General features: G+C 39.2%; 3 protein-coding genes across 4 annotated transcripts in view; all 3 read right to left on the bottom strand.

The window, feature by feature from the left end:
- Positions 1-184: 184 nt before the first annotated feature.
- On the bottom strand, positions 185-4,421 carry LOC122653663 (protein disulfide isomerase pTAC5, chloroplastic). Its single transcript, XM_043847580.1, has 6 exons — positions 3,751-4,421; positions 2,585-2,680; positions 2,341-2,478; positions 1,029-1,275; positions 573-610; positions 185-477 (listed from the first exon to the last, which is right to left on the bottom strand). The coding sequence occupies exons 1-6, from the start codon at positions 4,384-4,386 to the stop codon at positions 388-390; spliced, it is 1,245 nt and encodes a 414-aa protein (XP_043703515.1). The 5' UTR covers positions 4,387-4,421; the 3' UTR covers positions 185-387.
- Positions 436-21,384, bottom strand: part of LOC122653665 (AUGMIN subunit 1) — a 49,172-nt gene continuing 28,223 nt past the window's right edge. Inside the window, exons 7-9 of the transcript XR_006331839.1 lie at positions 951-979; positions 573-614; positions 436-477 (exon numbers count right to left, since the gene is read on the bottom strand). The gene's annotated coding sequence lies outside the window, so the exon portion shown is untranslated. The remainder of the gene's footprint in view (positions 478-572; positions 615-950; positions 980-21,384) is intronic.
- On the bottom strand, positions 7,006-21,093 carry LOC122653664. Of its 2 annotated transcripts, none has more exons than XM_043847582.1 (11): positions 20,987-21,093; positions 20,765-20,851; positions 20,231-20,323; positions 20,058-20,133; positions 19,856-19,963; positions 19,639-19,727; positions 19,431-19,535; positions 19,178-19,315; positions 18,275-18,380; positions 8,627-8,838; positions 7,006-7,544 (listed from the first exon to the last, which is right to left on the bottom strand). In XM_043847582.1, the coding sequence occupies exons 1-11, from the start codon at positions 21,035-21,037 to the stop codon at positions 7,476-7,478; spliced, it is 1,134 nt and encodes a 377-aa protein (XP_043703517.1). In that variant the 5' UTR covers positions 21,038-21,093; the 3' UTR covers positions 7,006-7,475. The 2 variants fall into 2 exon arrangements, with proteins under 2 accessions (XP_043703517.1, XP_043703516.1); XM_043847581.1 differs by having other exon boundaries at positions 20,231-20,326; positions 20,987-21,092.

Raw genomic sequence — 21,384 nt, forward strand, 5'->3', positions numbered from 1 at the left:
ACCCAATGTTGGATGCACTTTAAGTTGCACTGGGCAGTGCATCACACTTGAGAGGATAAAGATCCCGCATCAACCATCCATAAAATGGGGACCAAGAACAAAATTGCATTTTATGTTATCATGTCATATCTTCTTTTTTTTTTTTTGGTTGAAGTTATCATGTCATATCATGGTTCAACAAGTATGCTCTGAAACCTTCATTGAGATATTCATTTGATCAAATAGCAAAGTTATTGTGTGTCCAACCATTTTGTGTAGAAAAGCCAGCACTATATCTGCAGTTCTAGCTAGCTTTCCATGTTGTGACAGGGTAAACATTTAGTTATCTGCATTTAACAAAGTACTAGCACATAGATAAATGTACATAAGAAAATTTATATATCTGCATCATCCTTTCCCATCGCATGTATCACAGATAGAATACCCACGCCCTTCACAGTATGGACAATTTGCTCCTTCATCTACCCATTCCATAAACTGCATGACAAAGTTCAGAAACCAGAAGCCATTTAATGCAAAACACAACAAAATAAAAGATGAACATAGCTCAAGGCCATGAACAATCCTCTTACCTGTGGTTCTATGTTGGGTTCACCTGTTCCATCACATTCTGCAACAAAGCAATGCGATATAGTTAGTCATTACTCGTCAGTAGAGGCACATTTTATTTTGGGAAGCAACATTGACACTCCAATTTTTGCTAGGAGCGCTGATTGCTCAAGCAAAAATGGAGCAACTACAGAGATTGTCTTTTTTAATATTTTTATCTATTTGTTTCTTTATTTGAAATCTTTCTGAAACTTTACCAGATTGCGCCACACCCCCCCCCCCCCACCCCCAAAAAAAAAAAAGAAAGAACAAAAGAAAACCCTACAACTAATCAAGCAATTAGAAATATTTCACGAGTATGGTTTAATCAGTCAAATATTTTGGAAATTGCAGGGACACAAGACAAGGCCACTATCCAAAAAACAGTATTCTGGCCAAAAAAAAAATTTGCTCACTGAATAAATAAACAGTTTACCTACCCATGCACAATAGGTGTCCCTCCCCACGACAAGTAGGGCATTTTGTTACGACGGCACTGGTTGTGCTTCCTCCAACTTTTTTGCCCTTCCCCACAAGCCTAGATGGCTCTTCCCATCTGTTCTCCCCAAGAAGGAAGACTCTATGTTGAGATACTTCAACCTCTGTGGTACCACTCTCTTTCACAACAGTCTGCTGAATCTCAGAGAATTCCGTCATAGAAGATACTGCAGCTCCATTACCACCATCCTAATAAGCACTGGACCAACTTACTCATGAACTTAAAGGCTAACAATTAATTAGAGTAAATGTAAGAGAATTTCAAAGCATCAGTGCAGGTCCAATTCCCAATATTTTGAAGCAGGCTTTAATAAAAAGTTTATAAGCTTTAAGCAGCAATTAATCTTAATAAAAGGGGGACAGATGTGTGAGCAGCAGGAACCTTTAAGCTTGGGAATTAGTTTCCTTGCAGCAACTGGGGCAAGAGGATAACAAGTGGCATTATGAATGCCAAACCAACAGCCAGGACTCAATCCACAATATAATATTTACTACCACCAGAGTCATAAATCACTATATTGGTGATCTTCAATAGTGTACATGGCAAATACAAGATCAAGGGGGAAAACAAGCTTGGCCAACATAAATTACCACAGTTCCCTTTTTCATGCCAATCCTAATATCAATCTTGAACCATACTGCTTCACATCAACACTTATTCTGTGGATTGATGGAACACATTATGTTAGAAGTAACTGCTGGCCACATGATTGTTAATCCAAGTTCAGAATGGTAAAATTACTAGGTGTATCACTAGATTGGCTATGTCCAAAAAGTTGTGAAGCTCAGATGATCCCCGTTGTCAGGACAATGCATTTTCTACCACCGACTTTGAACCAACAGTTGTTCTGTTTTCCGAGTACCAAAAATACGATCCTCAAAGCACAGTGAGGATCACCCAAAGCAGTGTGAATTTCCTACTCCGGGCAGACAACAGTTTGATCAAAATATGGAGATATATAGATGAGTATGAGGTCATGCCGTCGTTCAAAAGTTGGAATTTTTACAAGAACAATAAGGATTGCATAACCATGGAAATTTTGGGTATGGCTGATCCAAGGTCCACAGAGTGTTGAAATTGTTTCAAATGGACAACCATGGAACTATGGTCACTGATTCACAAATCATATGTTGGTGAAGAACCTGTGGCTTATGATTAAGCTAGTCTCATGATCAGGCTAGCAGTAAACAAAAAACATGAGCATGTCAATAACCAGATATTAGAAGGTGAAGAGGGTAAATAACTGGATATACCTGCTTGGGCATAGTAGCAGGCACTTCTTGCTGATTTTTGTTTACTTTGAAGCCAGTATTCGCAATTGCTTGTTCCATGTATAACCTCTCCAAGAGCTCTGCAGTCATTATTCCATCTTCAACTCCACCTAATGTGGCCTGTCAAGTAAGTTTCAAAACAGGTTATATTAGCTCTCTTTCCTGATAATTAAGGGGAGTTTTCCCAGGAGCAGCTATATAATATCATGGAACAAGAACCACTCACTTGCCAGGTTTTTACAGCACGTTCAGTCCCACTTGAAAAGCTGGAATACTCTATGTCTTCCTCACCAGAATAAAATCCCAATTTTGACAATGCTTCCTGCCATAAAAACAACCATCATTAATTGGTAAACAAAAAACATACTTCAATAATCACTTACATAGAAAGTTATCAACTCACATGCATTAACAGTTCAACGCAAGAGCAAGGAAATATTCATTATGATAACTCTGAAAAGAAAATCCCTTTCCTGTTAATAGAATAGGAATGCTCTGGTGGATGATTAGCAACAGAGACTGGGATTAAAGCATATCACTCTGAAATAGTTTTTAAATGAAATTACTCATGATTCAGCTCGTTTAATGTAAAATCAAATTTTCTAACTAGCAGAACCAATAGTTCTGGTCGTCTCAGATTCTTGAGTATGTTCAGTTATGCAGTACATTTGTAGATTATACTGCATTTATGCATGTTTGCTACCGTTTCACCTAAAAGCTTGAACAGTTAGGGAAGGACAGCATTAGTTTATACATCAACACTCCCTCGCACGTGCAGGCCAAGATCCCATGGTCCTTGCACGTGGACCTCACGCGGCATTTCCTTCCTGCAGCACCGAGGGAGAAGAAATATAGGAAAGCTCTTCCGATGCACTTCCGAGGAGTTGAACACTTGACCTCCCTGTTCTGATACCATGTTTGCTACTATTTCACCTAAAAGCTCGAACTGTTAGGGAAGGGCAGCGTTAGTATATACATCAACAATGCATTTATCGATTACACTGCATGAAGACAAAAGTAACTTCCTGTGCACTATCTTTCGGAGAATTTTTCCCCCCCTTCACTTCTCTCCTTCTCTGAAGCTTAAGTCCAGAAAAGAGCAATTCTTGCATAGAAGTTAGTTATGGTCCAAGTGAAGTAAATGGGGGAGGGGGGGGGGGGGGGGGAGGAGAATAAGAAGAAAAGAAGTAGTTACTGTTATCCTACCAACAGAACTAATTCGCCGACTCCAATTATATGTTGACACTTTCAACGTTTGTCTCTTTTTTTCTTAAAAATTCAAGAAAAACGGAATTCGCAGAGAAGAGCATGGAAAAAGCTTGAAAGTAAGAGCTAAATAAACAAACTCGCCTTTATTTAATTTTCAAGAAGAAATGCGGTTTGCAGGCAGACCTGCATTGCTCGAACGTCTTCTCCTTCCGAGCCCTTTCTCAGTGATTTCCTCTTCACCTTCTTTGTCTCCACTTTCCCTTCTTTGTTGCTCTCCAACATCCTAATTTCTTCAACAACCATCTCCTTCACCTCCTCGCTCTCCGATTCCAAAAGCATGGGAGCCGGACCAGTACCACTCTCCGTAATCTGATTCACTCTGGCCGATTTCAACTTCAGATCAGCGTCCTTCAATACCTGTAACAGAGAGGCCATATTGGCGACAGTTTCAGCGACAGAAGCTCCTTGCACCGAATTCTCGCGCTCCAAGGCTTGAATCCGGAGCTTTAGATCGGCGATTTCGCGGAGTAGCGACTCGCGCTCCAAATCCCAACGAGCTTCTTCGCCGATCCACCGTTGTTCTTCACGGAGCCACCTCTGCTCTTCTCTCAGCCATCGTATCTCTTCTCTCTCCCAATTGGAAGGATTCGAAGAAGAGGAGGAATTGGTGGCGGAAATTGGAGATCCCCTGAGAAGAAGATATGGTGAGGTTCTGTGGAGTTGAAATCCGGAGAAGTTAAGCTTTGCAGGGCAGTGAAATCTCGGTAGCAGTGAAGGTCTTGGTGGAGGTTGAAGACGGAGAGGAAGAACAGATTCCATAGGAGAATCTACAAAACAGAGGGGGAGAGGGGGAGAGAGGGAGAGAACTTTGGAGGGTAACGGATAGGGATGATAGGAGATGTTTCGTTTCGAAGTTGGAACCACACGTTCGAGTTATAATGTGGCGGGAATCTATCCCCGTTCCCGCCAGCAGGGATCTCAACCGTCGAACAAACGATGAGAACGTGAGTTGCAAATGAAATGGCATCAAACGGGTTACAAAGTTAAGAACTGAAATAAAATGTACTTTTAAACACGTTTGTTTGTCGGATAAAAATGGGTGGGAAACTTGTGAGGGTGGGTTCTACATGTTGTGGGTTGAGTTGACAAAGAAAGAAAAAGAAAAGAAAATAATGGAATATACATTTTGCAGTGGGGTGGGATTTAGTGGGAGAGACAAGAAATGGACATAGGGTGGGATTCCATGGGAAACAAAAGAAATAGGAAGAGAAGAGAGATAGATTCAAAAGTAACTTTTTCATGAATAGTGTCAAAGTCCTATCAAAATTGGTAGGCCTTTAAAAGTGAATGGGATGGGAAAAAGAAGAATGTCACCTCACCAGACAAAAATAAATACATTTAATGAGCTTGTCTATAAATTTTTCATTCCATGTATCTAAACACACACATCCTTGGTATGTTGTAGGGAAAAAGTATATTTTTCCCACCCCTTTTTGCCTATCCCACTTTTATCTGGCAAACAAACGGATCCTAAATCGAAAAAGGTGTTTTGGTAATGTTGTTGCCGAGATCCGCCATGCACATGTCTGTACACACGAGAGTCAGGAGATAGAGTGAAAGAGTTAACCGGAGCAGACACCAACGAAGGACTCTCCGATGCTTAAGTCAAATCCCAAGAAAACCATAATTGTGGGACTAGAGACGGAGGGTGAGTAACAGTTCTCAACAGCAACTGAACCTAAGCGAATCAGAATGAAATGAACTGAATCCCTTACCTTGATCACGGTCGTCTTATTTATATGATAGTAAAGGAATGTTCCTTGTTGGCGTAAGCCTTGGGGCGGGAGGTCTAAGCGAGAACAGTTAATGGATTTTGTCCGTATTGGCACCTGGCGTTTTGGAGAATCTTCAACTGACTGGCCACATGTAAAGTTTCCTACTCACGCTTTTGATGTGAGGAGTCGAGAGTTAACAACATTCTCTTGTCCTGAGGCTTGTCACTCGTTCGTTTTGGCCTAAACTTATTACATGTGTCACTCTATCAATGGAGGTTCAATCTTGTATGTATCAAATTACCTTATATGATATAAAAAACGGTTTAAATTAATCACATGCCAAAATTCAGGCTCAGTTTTATTTTTATATTTTTCGATGGATTCTTTTGTATTTTCAACTGTTTATTATTATTATTTTTATATTGAATTTTCAAAACCGTATTTTGTTACTGATATACTCCAATCCATTTTGACTAAAATTTACATGTGAATAAAGGACCTTGGTGTCGACCTGTGACCTATTCAGAAATTTTCAGATCTAATTGAATCAAATCTGTGAGAGATTTGTGTCATCCTACTAAAAAATTGCTCTCTAAAATAAAACAAAGAAAACAAAAGGAAGAACATAAGCTTTTGGTGGGTGATCGGTAGAGAAAAATTTAAAGAAAAAATTTATAGAGAACATGTGAAATTTGACATCCGAATTAGAAAATGTACAGTAAAATAGACAAAGTAAAAATAATGCTATGAAGTTATTAAAATTATCATTTTTATGAACTTAAACCATTTGAAGCAACAAGAAGAAGAGCCCCATAACTGATATGCAATTGAAATAGACTACATAATAGATTTTGCCTAGAATGCATTCTGAAACCTGATTTTTTGTTATTTTTTCACTCTTGGAATGCATTCTGGACCCAGAATCTATTACAAGAATGCATACCAAACAGAACCTAAATGTTCTAGACGGGTTTAAAAAATATTGAAAAAATTACCTATATTTTGAAGCTCATTGATAAATCTACAAAGTTTTGTATGCTAATAAATCAAGGAAAGCAAAGTTCTACAAGCGCTCATCATCAAACAATGGCCTATACTTCATACCAAAAATACAACTTTACCCGTCACATTCTTATGGTTTAAATACGGGTTCAAAATTCAAGAGAAATCAGTTCAACTGAAATTGTTGACAATGAAGTTGAAGAGCCTCATACATGGCATGTCAAGATTGAGAGGATTTGGATCCTCTACGGTGCAGCTGCTCGTCCTGCCTGTGCTGAGCAGACACAAGCAGGAGACCGCCTTGCCTGAGTGGGGATAAGGCGATCTTTGTGTGCATCCCTGTGTCTGCGCAGCACAGGCAGGACGGGCAGCTGCGCCGTAGAGGATCTGGATCCTGATTGAGATTGGCCATCAATACACACATGGTATGTCCTGCCCCAAAATACATATATCCATTAGTATCCAAAGAATGTTATCTCAAAACTTGGACTTGCATGTATTGAATGCCATGAGATTCTTCTCCCTAAAAAAGTGGCTCAATGAGATAAAACTAATGGAATTTGGTTCAAGTAATAACCACGATTTGGGTAATGACCAGTGAAAGTGTATTCTTGGGATTCTTTTCGACCAAAAATTACAGGACAATAGCATTTTGGAGAACTGAACGCATTAGAAACTTCAGTTGAAAATTTATTCTTAAATTACATTATAAAACCAAACATGGTATTACCAAGTACACATTTTCACATCATAATAACCTGAGATTTTTCCACCCAAAAATAAACAATTTAGGTTTGAAGTAGTTTTTTTTCTAGTGCCCAATAATGCACTGTTTCATGAAATGAATAGAATTTCCTTCTTACAACTCAAGTTCTGCCATCTAAACCCAACAACTCTAATCTTTAAACATAGGATCAGCCCAAGCAGGCCATTCAGCAGCAAAGAACCGAGGAAAACGTAATTATCACAACAATAGGAACTTTGATAAAAACGACCCGATTCTAGGAAGACCATACCAAAGCACATAGTCTGAGGTACAAATATCTCATGAATTAGAGGGCCAACAACAGCCCCAGCAGTGCCAATCTTCTTATCATGGTTGGAAAACTCAGTACAGGCTCCACTCTTAATTCAGTCAAGCTTCACATTAGAATACAGAAGGGTATCTCTGGTGAGGGGCATATTGAGAAGAAAGTGGATCTGCAAAGCAACATAAAGACAACACCAAACAATGTAAGTACCTTCCCAGAGGCTCATCAATCTACGACAAGAGCTAAATCTAAAATATTTGGAGAAGCATGATAAATCTAACATAGTTGTAATGGCGTCTAGGCAACCCACGGCATGGGAGGGAGCCTGGATGCAAGGAGACCAAGGCATCCAAGGCACCTGGACGCCTAGACAACACCTTGACAACTATGAGCCGCCACGCTGCCCTCTTATGTGAAGCCATTCCATTGCACCTCATTGGTGCGCTCCACTACACCACTTTCTCAGAGAACCCTCTCCCATCATCTAAATACGCAAGATACAGAAACTTGGATCACAAGCACCATTCCTGGATTTTTTCTTTTGGGACACATTCCTCTAAGGAATTGATAATAAAGTCATTCTGTGCATCAATGATCATACATTTATAGATCCAAAACAAAAGTTTTGGCACAAAGGTCTACACCATGACCCAATAATTCAACTATTCAAGTACAACCATATATCCGAGATGATCCATCTGTGCTTATGATGTCCACAGCACAGATAAAAAGGAACATAAAAGTTTGAGGGTCAAAATCAGAAAGTAGAAACCAATTTCTGATTTTCTTCAATTCTGTCAGTTGTTGGTAACAACCACAAGGACAAGGGAACCTTCTTTCTAGATTTCAAATTGCTCTACAAGCAAGGAAACTTCAATACACTTCAATAATGAGCAAATAAATTGCAGAGGTGAACAAAAGCTCTCTTACAAAAATCAGCAAATCTTATTCTAAATTCTCATGGATCCTAAACTAAAAATACTTGTCTAACGAGATTTTCACTTGAAAACCAGGTGCTTCCTTTTCCTTTCTCCAATTAGTAGTGGTTCAACAGTCTCGACAAACCAGGATATGTTTAGCAATAATAAGGGATGCTTCTAAAATTTTTAGCACATCAAAACATGATAATAATTTTGGTTATCAACTGAAAATCCTTTTTCTGCTTAAAGAAAATGAAAATGCACTTTGAGAAGTAAAGTTTAGCATTGACAAACAGCCAGGCCATCATTTAAGTAGAAGTATAAAACTCACCCCAAACAGAGTTGCTACAAGGAGAATGATTCCTGTTATCCAAGCAATGCTCCGTCTAACAAGAATCACCTCTGACATGGTGGTCGAGTTAATTGATCCTGCCTGCTCCGTCAACCAACGTGAAGAAGGCCGAGAACTAAATTTCACACCCAACATTGATCCAGACTCAGGATAAGATTTCCCTCTGAAGAAGAAGACTCCGACAATTTGACCTGCCCAAAAAAAAATACATCCCCCAGTTCTTTGTTTAGGATGGTAGGAAATCTTTTTAGCTACAGCATCGAAGAAAAAAACTCTCCATTCATGGGCAGGGTAGCAGTAACCCAGCAAAAACCTGTAAGTACTCATTTAGAGTTCTCCCAAAAAAAAAACAAGAAAGCTTTAATATAGGAGAGATAGCTATGCACAAGGTTTTATTTCTCTTTTGTTGTGTTAGTGCACATGCGAGAGCCCAGACACAAGCAGGTATGCAGATGCACAAAAGCAAGGAAACTGCTTTTTAGAGTCGGATAGATTATAATTATGGATTCCCTACTTGACAACTCAGATAATCCATTAATTGTAACCCAAGGGAAAAAAACAAGAAAAAACTTCCAGGGTGATGTGTTAAAATGTATTGTGGGTGTTATGGTATATTGTGGTATATATTGTCTAAGTTATAGCTAGATTACTTGTTTAGTTGTTATTTCCTTTTCCAGTTATTTCTCTTTATAGTAATTACACGTAGACTCTTCGTAGGATTCCTACTCATATTTGTCATGGTGTCTAGGTGAATCAAGGCGGTTGAGGGGGGTTGAAAAATAAAGTGACACCAACAAGGCACCTAGGTGACCAAAGCTCCTATCCAAAAAAAATGCACCTGGAAGCCTTCACAACTATGTTCCTACTAAGAGTTGATAACTTACGGTTCTCATTTGGTCCCGTTACTCGGTTCTCAATCCTCACCAAATATGCAGTGTGCGGCGTGAATTCTGGATGAAATGTTTCCTCTTGAGCCATGTGCAGTGTACTATGTGAAAACTAACTTTGTACTGGCATATATGGGGTGAGGTCATGGGGAATGATGAAATTAATTACTTTTGTCTGTGCCATGCCATGTGTCGTGTGATTTGTAAGGATGAAATGATTGAAATGTATTTTAAAAAAATAACTTTGTACCGACATACGGGGTGAGGTCATGGGGAATTGCATTTGAGTATACTATTACTCGTACCCAAAAAATAAATAAATAAGAGTAGGGTAATTCGGTTCGGATACGGTTATAACAGTCGGTTCCTAAGATTGACCTGTAATCGAACTGAACAAAATTTGAAAGGCATGTTTGTATCCGAATCCGATCCAATTAATTTGGTTCGGTTAATTCGGCTCGGTTTCGGTTCCAGTTCCGTTTCCAAATTGACACCCTTTGGGTCGTGGCTGTGGTATTTGTTTTTCTAGAAGATGTCACGGTTCATGGTGAGGTCGAGGCCATGGTGGTGATCGCGGCAAAGGACAGCTAGATCAAGGTACACGTAAATGTACTCACTGTGGTACGATGAAACACACTGTTGATACATGTTGGGTGAAGCATGGTAAACCTGAGTAGGCTCAACAACTGTCAAGTACAACTACTATTATATTTGATCAATATTCAACTATGGCATCATCCTCGTGACGTAGATTTATCACCAAACTGGGCTTCTTTTATTAGGAATAAGTCTATGGTTGGATTACATACATGTTGGGCCTTTGATCCCATGGGTTTCTAATGTAATAGGCCACTTTTATGGGCCTAAAATATGGGTAAATAGGTTGCATACGGGATTAGCTCCCATAATTAGTTTTATTTCCGTATTTAGCTTTTTATTTGGTGTTTTAAATTGAACCGGTTCAACCAATGATTCAATTTAAGTGATTTTATTAGTTTTTCTTTCAGTTATTTAGTTGGGCTGGATTAGGACTCTATTTTGAGTCTATTTCAGTTTCCTATCAGTTTAAGTTAGCTAATAGGTTAAGGATTGGGTTAAGCCTTTCCTTTTTAGTGTCTTAGTCTATTTTTTAGTCTTCTATATAAGTTTGTAAGGGAGGCCAGCATTGAATACGAACTTGATTAATAAAAATTAGCTTTATGCTTGCTGCCATTGCTGTTGCTCTTTGTGAGTGTATATCCTTGTGGATCTCAAGGTGGATAGGGTGGGTGGACTCCTGCGACTCCTTGCATCGAGAAGATCGGGAGGTTTCTTCAATTTTCAAGCTGCTGCCTTTGAGTTCTTCAAACCAGTAAGTTTGATTCAAAGTTTCTGTTTACACCTTCTATTTCTTACCCTCTAACCTAGACCTACCCTCTTCTCATCGATCCCAATCAGATCATTAAACCAGCCTTCCATCCCCCTCCATTAAACCTGCAACAAGTAAGAAGTTCTGCAACTATTCTTCTTCCTTCTAGAAGGTCACATACAAGGTGATTTTTGAGATCTACCAAACCAGCCATCCGATTGAACTCAGATTTTCACCATACCTCCATTAACCCTAATTTGGGAAGTGATTCAAATTTGACCTAATTCATGTGGCCTGATTTGAATATATTCTCATATTTCTCATTCTGCCCCTACCTCCATTAAAGCACCGTTTTGGACCTTCATATTTCCCTGCCCTATTTACATCATTATTGACACTCGATCCAAGTTTCATCAAACCCCCACCACCCTAAACCCTAGAATCCCCTACTCCTACCTCCATTAGGAATCGTCTCCAATAACCTTATCTTGCTGTCCAACTCATCCAACCTACTTCCATTCACTCAAACATCATAAAACCTATACCATTAGACTTCCCTACACCTGCCTATCATTACCATATAAGACAACCCTAACCTAAACCTAAACCTAAATTAACCCTAATTTTGACCTAAAACTCAATTCTGCCCAAAATTGCAGAATTTCAAAACTCATCCAAACCCTAACCTTTCTATACCATAATAGCCCTCTAGACCTGCCCATTAATACCCTATAAACCCCTTTCCCCATATCCAACCCTAATCCTAGTTTTGCCCTAAATTACTAAACCCTAACCCAATCGGCCAGCCTTTGTGTGTGACCCCATTACCCTGGCTCCTAGTAGGTCTTCTACCTATCTAGGACAACATTACCTCGGACACCAATCAAGCTTATAACTCTAGAAGTAGTCAGTTTGTTTCTCCTTTACACGACGAACTAGAAGGGCACTAGTACCTAAATGAGTAATGGTAGCAGTGGATTTAGAGATGGATGCCTTAATAGATCGTAAGACATTGTCTTACGAACTTACCCCCAGGGAAGGAGCTTGTGCAGTGTTTGTACACTATCAAATACCCACCGGATGGTTTGGTTGAGCGAAAGCTCGCTTGGCTGCTAAAGGATATATTGATGTATGGCGTCGACTATGTTGAGACCTATCCGGAAGCTTGTCTTAACTCTGTTCGGGTTCTAATACCATTGGTTGTTAATCTTGAATGGCTCCTGTTTCAACTTGATACATAAAATGCTTTTCTTTATGGTGGTTTAGAGGAGGTGTACATGGAGCAACCTCCTTGGTATGTTGCTCAGGGGGAGAATGCATAAGGTTTGACAAATTCAATAAGGTCATTGGTGGTTACGGCTCCACATAGTGCTTCTCTGATCATTCTGTGCTTGTTCGTCAACATGGGTCGAAGGTGGTTATTCTGGTTGTGTATGTAGATAATATCATTATTTATGGTGATGAACATTCTGGAATTGAAGATGTCAAGACTTATTTGCACCGCAATTTTAGATGAAAGATTTGGGAATGCTTAGATATTTCTTGGGTATTGAAGTTGTTCGGAGTACCAAGGGAGTGAGTCTAAAGTATATGTTTGCTCTTCTGTCTAAGACTGGGATGTTGGGTTCTAAGCTCGTGGATACACCAATGGATCCTCATCTAAAGCTTGGAGCATGTGATGATAAAGAATTTGCAGATAAACATTAGTACATGCGACTTGTTGGAAGACTTATCTACCTAACTATTACTCGCCCTGACATTTCATTTGTTGTGGATGTTATTAATCAATTCGTGGAAAATTCTAAGTAGGCTCACAGGAATGTCGCTTGTCGCATTTTGAGGTATCTTAAAGGTGCTCCTGGGAAAGGCCTTGTTTATCTACGTCATGGTCATACTGATATTATAGGTTACTCTGATCATAGTTGTCATGGCGTCTAGGTGACCTTAAGTGTTCGAGAGGGTAAAAAAGCAAGGCAACACCAAGTAGGCGAGCAAGGCGTCCAAGGAGCCCAGCTAGGTGACCAAGGTGACCAAGGCACCTGGACGCCTTGACAACTATGACTCTGATGCTGACTGATACTACTAAGTACTGTACGTTTATTGCTTGAATATTGTTACATGGAGTAAGAAGCAAACTACAGTAGCTCGGTCGAGGACAGAGGTTGAGTACAAAGCTATGGCACATACGACAACTAAAATGATGTGGCTGAAATCTCTCATTCAAGAGTTGGAGTTCTCAATTACTGAATCTATAAAGATGTATTGTGATAATCAAGCTGTGATTTATACTTATAGTAATCCAGTTTTCCATGAGAAGACTAAACATATTGAGGTCGACTGTCATTTTGTGAGGAATGCGGTTCTACAACAGCTAATTTCTAATCCGTTAGTCAACTCAGCTGATCAACTTGGTGATATGTTCACTGAAACATTATTCAGGCCTGTGTTTTTCAATGGTTGTTCCAAGCTGGGTACGAGAGATATATATACTCCAGCTTTGAAGGGGAGTGTTAAAGAGCATAGTGGGTGTTATGGTATTATGGTGTATCGTGGGATAGTGTTTGAGTTATAGCAAGATTAGTTGTTTAGTTGTTATTTCCTTTTCTAGTTATTTCTCTTTATTGTAATTAGACTTAAGACTCTTAGTAGGATTCCTACTAAGAGTTGATGACTCAACTTAATGTTGTATAAGGAAGGGTATAGACAACATATGGGCAATTATATTCCCAGCGTGCTCTAGTTTTCTTCTCAATCTCCATCTTGATAGCTATACTTCTTCTTCTTTCTCTTTCTTCTTTGTAGGTACTGGTTTATAGATTCAGCATATTGTCACATGATGCTAAATTGCTAATAGCTGTGGGGGTTATATTACATAATCAGGTAAATTCAAGTATGTTTCAGGAAATTCAATATACTGAATAGTAAAGCAAATTAATGGGTGATGCAGAAAGATTCCAGAAGTACTCTCGAAGGAGGAAGGGAACCAGGCTCACAGAGCAGCCTGCAGTTCTCCTGTTCTGAACCTTTTGGTTCAACTGAACTTGGTTCAGGCCAGACCAATGATCTCTGTGTTTTCTGGTCACTTAAACCAGAATCGGGGGGGGTAATTAGTTGTTTATTTATTTCTTTTATTTTCCATCAATGTAATAAAGACAGGTTTTTAAACCTGTGTAGGAGTCCTTTTAAGTTTCCTGTTTTGATTAGGAAAATTTCTTCTCTTTTCATGTGTGGAGTTTCCTAGTCTAGTTTAATTTCTAATGTTATTGTTAGTGTGAGACCTCATCCTATTGACTGAAAGTTCCCTAAAGCCAATACGATTTGGGTTTCTCCAGCTCTATTCATACATAGAGCAATCCCCACGATTTATGCTGTTGAATAAAGCTTGGTTTCTACCAAAATGATCTGTGAGATTCAGATTGCTGACTATGAGATGCTGGGTTGATTATTTGATTAGAGGGATGCTGATCAGGGCTTCAGTGGGAAATTCAGGTCATGTTTTATGTTTTGATTCTTTTATCAGTTCCTGCAATTTTAAGTTTTCTTAGATTATTCTCAGCTTATCTACTGCTGTTCTGAGTATTATTTGTGGGCATCCTTTGCTGTTCATAGATCATAACAGAACTGGATTTAATATTGATTCACTGCTGTCAACCAGACCTTGCAGTTCCCCTGTTTTTGTGTTTTATTGCTGCAACTAAGAATCAACCATATCTCTAAATCTGACCATTGAGCTTCAAAGATACTCAGAGGCATGTTTCTATTGATCAGACACAATCATCAACCAAAACTTGGTCCTGATCTGTTCAGTAGATTGGTAGTTCCTGGATCCTGGTATTACTAATTTCTGAAAATCCAAGTTTCTATTTCTGAATTGCCTATATACCAGCCTATCCAACCCTTGCATCACCGCCAAATTTTGGAATTTTGGACCTCTATCTTAGCCCTACACTTGACCGGAGTTTGGGCCTGGTCTGAGTCCTGGATTTGGAATTATTATTTCTCCCATTCTGATTGTTTTAACACCCAGCGATTCTGCCTGTTGGAAGGATTCTGAAACATGTAGTTAAGCTAAGCCAGTATCCCTTAATTTGGTATCAGAGCTATGGCAGAGGGTGGGTCTAGCGTTCCAAATCAGACACCAGATCCCTATGTGCAACTACTCAAGATGATGAAACAGATAACTGATCATTTGACTATGGTGGAAAAACGAATTGATTCTACACCTCCATGAGATGAGGGACAGCCAGTCCAGTCTACGGCCAATAACAACAGGTTCGTGGATCTTCCGGCATTCAGAAACACTCCCACACAATCCACTTTGAGGAGCATATGAGATCTTATTTTGATAACGGCACCTCTCAGCAACGTCTTGTCAGAACCCAAAAAATAAAGATGGAACTGAAGAAGTATAAAGGCAAACATGATCCTCAGGTATTTTATGACTAGATGTGTTGTTTAGATGATTATTTGATCTACGAGTTTGATTTACCTAAAGCCAGAAAATTGAAGCTCGATCCAAACTTGTCGGACCAGAAAGAGAATGGAGGCAAAATTATGAGAACAAGTTAGAACGAAGAGTCCCCTTGCCCTGTTTTCGTCTACGTATATGGGATATTTTAAGGAGTGAACATCTTTCTTAGTAGTGGGGTTGGGGAAAGAATAGGAAAAGTGACTTGTGAAGTAAATGTAGTCAACCGCATTCTGGCTGCAGAAACTAAAGGAGAGGACTGGCGGCATCATTGTAATATTGTATCTTTTATTTCTGTATGGTCAGCAGACTAAAGATAGTGCAGGTCATAGTGGCAGTTGTGTAAACATAATCCCTTATCTATACTGGTTTCAAGCCAGGTTTCCCCAAGTTTCGATGGGCATAAGTGTCGAAACTTGCAAAATTACTAACATCTCAGTCGAAACTGGTCGAAACCATCGAATTTCGGTTGAAACCCTGGATTTGTTAACATCACCCTCCAACTCATCTCGGAAAACTGCAAAATCGAGTTAACTCAGTGGTTTCGACAGGTTTCGGTCGAGTACTTCTTCCATGGTTTCAACACCATCATGGCACCCATTACCAAGTGCATTAAGACAGATAAAGGAGTTTTAATGGACTCTAGCAGCCACCAAAGCATTCCCTCATTAAACGGTGGATGACCGAGACTCTTGTACTACAGTTATCTGATTTTGATCAGTATTAAAGATCGTCACAGTCACTTCTAACATCAGCATTGGACATCAGCATTGGAGGTGTTTTTATGCAAGGAGATTATCCAGCAGCCTTCTACATCGAGAAAGTAAACAACGCAAAGGAGCATTACTCAACTTATGATTTGGAGTTGTATGTTGCTGTGCAAATGTTGAAACACTGGACACACTATTTGATCGGAAAAGTTACCGACCACAAGGCATTGAAGCATTTACAATCTTAGAAGTCGGTGAGTAGTAAACACGCCAAATGGGTGGGCATATTTTGCAAGATTTTATATCTGCTCTGAAGTATAGAGCTGGAAAGGAGAACACAGTGGTTGATGCATTGAGTAGAAAGGTGTTGGCCTTGCATACCTTTTCCGCCCATGCTATGAATATTCATCATATAAAGGAAGAGAACCTTTTGGATCCAGATTTCTCTATAGTTCGTCAGACATTACAGCAAGGAGAAAAAGACTCGAAATACTCACTCCATGATGAATTTCTCTTCGTGGGTACACAATTATGCATCCCCGCGTCATCTTTATGACAACATCTTATTCAGAAACTGCACGGAGGAGGACTCAGCAGGCATTTTGGGAGAGATAAGACCCTTCTACAAGTGGCTGATCACTACTATGATAGCACCTTCAGCGAGATGTTGAACATATGATTAAAAGGTGTCATACACGTCAACTTGCTCAAGGAACAAAGCGAACACATAATTGTATTCCCCGCTACCCATTCCCCATGCACCATAGGTACATATTAGCATGGACTTCATGCTCGGCTTACCCACTACTCAGGAAAAGCTTGACCCCATACTCGTAGTGGTGGAACAGTTTTCAAAGATGGCACATTTTATATCGTGTCGAAAGACATATGATGCAACCAACATTGCTACCCTATTCTTCAAGGAGGTGATCCATCAACATGGACTACCATAGCCTATTATTTCAGACCGGGATGTAAAAATTATGAGCCATTTCTTGAAGACTCTGTGGTTTACGACAATAAAAAACTGCATTTCTCTACGGCCTTTCACCAACAGACCGATGGACAGACTGATGTGATGAATTGGAGCTTAGGCAATCTCTTACGATGGTGCGGGATTATGAGAAGATTTGGCCGTCTATTCTCGACATCGCTGAATTCGCCTACAACAGTTCGTTCAATCAAACTTCGGGTCACACTCCCTTCAGCTGATCATCACCATCGCTTTGTCGAGTTCCAACTGGAGACATGGTGATGGTTCGAATCACTCCAGAACAGTTTGGTCCCAGTACCAACACAAAGCTATACCCTTGAAAGATGGTTTCATACAAGGTGTTGAAGAAAATTGGGCCCATGCATATACAGTTGAGTTACTACCTTACTACCAATATAATAAAGACAGGTTACTGTAACTGCATAGGAGTATTAAAGCTTCCTGTTTTGATTAGGAAACTTCCCTCTTTTTAACGTGTGAAGGTTCCTAGTTTTGTTTAGTTTCTAATTTTATTGATTAGTGAGATGCTGATAGAGGCTTTAGTGGGAAACTCAGGTCATATCTTATTTTCTGTTTTGTTTCTTCTATCAGTTCCTGCAATTTCAAGTAAGTTCTTCTCAGATTATTCTCAGTTCATCTACTGCTGTTCTGAGTATTATTTGAGGGCATCCTTTGCTGTTCATTAGAGCATAACAGATCTGGATTTAATATTGGTTCACTGCTGTCAATCAGACCTAGTGGTTCCCCTGTTTTGTGTCATATACTCATATTGCTGCAACTAAGAATCAGCCATATCTCTAAATCTGACCATTGGGTTTCAGAGATATTCTGAAGCTTGTTTCTATTGATCAGACACAGTCATCGACCAAAATTTGGTCCTGATCTGTTCAGCAGATTAGCAGTTTCTGATAGTTGCTAATTTCTGAAAATCTAAGTTTCTATTTTTGAATTGCTTTTATCCAGCCTATCCAACCATTGCATCACTGCAAAATTTTGGGGTTTTGAATCTCTACTTAACCCAACACTCGACCAGATTTGGGCCTGATCTGAGTCCTGGATTTTGAATAATTAAATTTCTCCCATTCTGGTTGTTTTAATACTATGCGATCCTGCCTGTTGGAATAATTCTGAAACTTGCTGGTAAGCTGAGACAGGATCCATTAATAGGGGAGCGTGTTTAATGAAGATAAAAATAACCCAAGGCCAAAAATAAATTTAACCTTTAAATGCTGCTTGTAAGGAATCAAATAGCTTCATTAGTGAAGTCAGAAGCAGCTCCCTTCCTTGCTGAGTAACACCACCGGGTCCATATTGCTCAAGCAAAGCCTGTAAAATGTTAATTAACTCATTATATAACCAACGGAGATAAAACATAGGAAAAAAGTTAGCATGGGAAATGAAAGAATATGGATGCAATTGACAGAAAGAACAAAAAGTATTTAATAATCCCTACAAGCATTGAAAAGCAAATTTTGTATTAAAATTTTCAAATTACATACTTATCCGGCAAAAAGAGAGAGAACACTTGAGGAGCAAAGCTACGCCTTATAATATCTCCTCTCAAAAGCAGAAAACAAATAACAAAACATGCAGGATAAATGTTTGGTATTGAATCCCTTTATAAGGGACAGGCAGCTCCCTACTGTGACAGCATGCAAACCCAGGCAACACTACAAGTGTATCTGCCTAAATATAATCTACTGAAAACAGAAAAATTAGCAAAAGTAATATTACGGCACCAAAAAATCCAGGCATAGTTGTCAACGCGGCTAAGCGACCCAAGGTGGTCAAGGGGGGAAAAAGCCAAGGCAACACCAACAATGCATATGGGCGATGCCTGTGCGACGCCTTGACAACTATGCATCCAGATATTAACAACTGAGCAAAATACATCAGAAAATTTAGCCAAAGGGAATGTAAGCAATGGGCTTCCAAGACATCAATTTTAATGATAACATTACAATTGTTAAATCACAATTATTAAAACTTTTACACCTCATAATCCAATGCCAACAAACTTCCGTACCCCTCCCTTGTTCTTGGGGCCATCAGAGTTTCAAAGCAGTGAATTCATTTCTTACTAATAACAGGCAAAATTACTGAGGAAAGAAAAATTCTATCACCTTAATGCCAGTAAAATGGCCAGTCATTAGCTCTGCTGGGTTCTGCATACTCCCAGAAAATTCTTCATGCATCTCAACTGCCCTTCTGATATTATGGATCATAGATACAAGACCCAATGTGAATTCCTTGTCTGCATTCTACAAAACATATGAAACATGTCCAATTAAGATTTGGAAAGTAGAAAATAATTGGTGCTTATCATACCATGCTATGCTTTTATTCAAATACATTGGTTCAGAGTCTGAGGAAGACCTTTGACATATGCAGTTTTAGAGAGCCACTGGTCAAGGGTACAGTCAACTCCCCATCTAGTGGTCCCAGCTCACCAGTAATGTAGGACCCACCCAACCAGGATGCCTGAATAAGTAAATATATTCATCATCACAAATAGGAACATTATAAAATGAATATGAATAGGTTAAAAATGTTGACATTAAAATAAACGGAAAAATTGACGAACAAGTTCATGAATTTCTTTGTCTAAGCATGCTGCATCACAATCAAAGCCTACGGGTTCATTCAAGGAGACCACTGAGACCTCATCCGCATCTGCACACACTCGAGGACTAAAATCCATCAACAAAATTACCAAACTGCAATGAGAACATTCTGAGAACTTTTTTGTTCATGTTTCAAATAAATATGCAAAGTAAACATGTTCAAAAATTTTCAAATACCTGGAAGCAGGATTTCAGCTTTACTTGAACCAAGAACACCACTCCTAAAGCCACTGCCGATCTGGGCACCACTAGGGCCACTAAGGTGATCGAACAGCTGCTGCTGATCTGCATGTTTAGAATAGTTCAGGAAACTGTTCACTATGCCTTAGAAATAAAAATGAACAATTTAAAATGCACTTCAGACACAGGATTCAGGAACCTTCTGCTCCTTGAACTTCCAAAACAAGAGCAGCACGAGGTCGATCAAATGGATTTGGCAGCAGAATCTCATTCAACTACAAGTTAGAGCCATTGGTCAGCATCGAATACTGGAATAGCAAAGACAGGGGACCATTTGGAAGGGTGTTTTGTATAGTTTATCATCTATCTGACCTTAGCTGCGCTCTCAGCCGAAAGAGAAGCTGGTGGAGCAAAACCAAGCAAAACTGACACTGCAGCAGCGACATCTGAAAGCAATATGGGCTCCTTCTGTGCCAATAAAAATTGAACCCTTACATCAGTTCACCATTTGGGGAAAAAAAAAAGTGATTAGAAAAATGTGAAATTACTAAACTTTATTCATTTGGAAACATTTGATCGAAATTAATTCCTTTGCAATTAATACAGAGCAACAAGAAGAAACAACTTCTTACATTCCAAAAGATAATACTTATGAGAAAATCAATTCCAATGTTTTTCCTTTAGCAGAAAGGAATTATACCCCCCTCGCTAATAACCAAATGAAAGACGGAAAATGAAGGAATTCAAAGAAAATAAAAGATAATTGAACGAGTATTAAATGTGTGAAAACGAAGTAAGCTTTGCATCTAATGGCTCATAAGATATAATCATACAGTTCAAAAACAAAAACTTAATCTTCTCGATTTCCACAGCATCAAACTTAACAAAGATAAACAAATTAATTACCTCATCAAAGACATCTGTTGAACGAGTACGAAGAAAACGAGGACTAGGGCTCTCGAGGAAGACGATCGAACCGCTACTACTTTCCGCCTACGTCAAAATACAGTAAAAATCAACAAGATGATTAACAGATCCGAATTCATACCGTGAAATTTCTCATTGAAGTGGAAAGGTTCGTAATATATTTCACGAAAGGAAGGAAAATTGTATGGAAAAAATACAAACCCTAATTTGGACACACAGAATAGAAATCAAAATCAATACACGTAGATCCATTTCAGAGAGAAAGAGAATTGGGGAAATCTGGCTTCCTCAGGAGCTCCGTTAATACTAAAAACTCAGGAGACGATGTCTGGAATCTGTCGTTGCTATTGTTTGTTGTAAGTCGTAAAATATTACGATAAGTAAAGCCAATCAAGACCATTGAAAATAGTGGCTTAGGGATCTTACGGAAGGAGATGAAATAACAAGGTCAACTAACGGACCCGATCAATAAAAACTGAAGGTAATGATCTGGAATGTATCACTAAATGTTTTACCCGAGTTATTGATCGTTAGATTGGAATCGAAGGGGTACTGAGTCTCCTGGTCGTTGATTATACCATAGACTTCAAAATCTATCT

This window comes from Telopea speciosissima, chromosome 3 (assembly GCF_018873765.1).
Source record: "Telopea speciosissima isolate NSW1024214 ecotype Mountain lineage chromosome 3, Tspe_v1, whole genome shotgun sequence".
Lineage (NCBI taxonomy): Eukaryota > Viridiplantae > Streptophyta > Magnoliopsida > Proteales > Proteaceae > Telopea > Telopea speciosissima.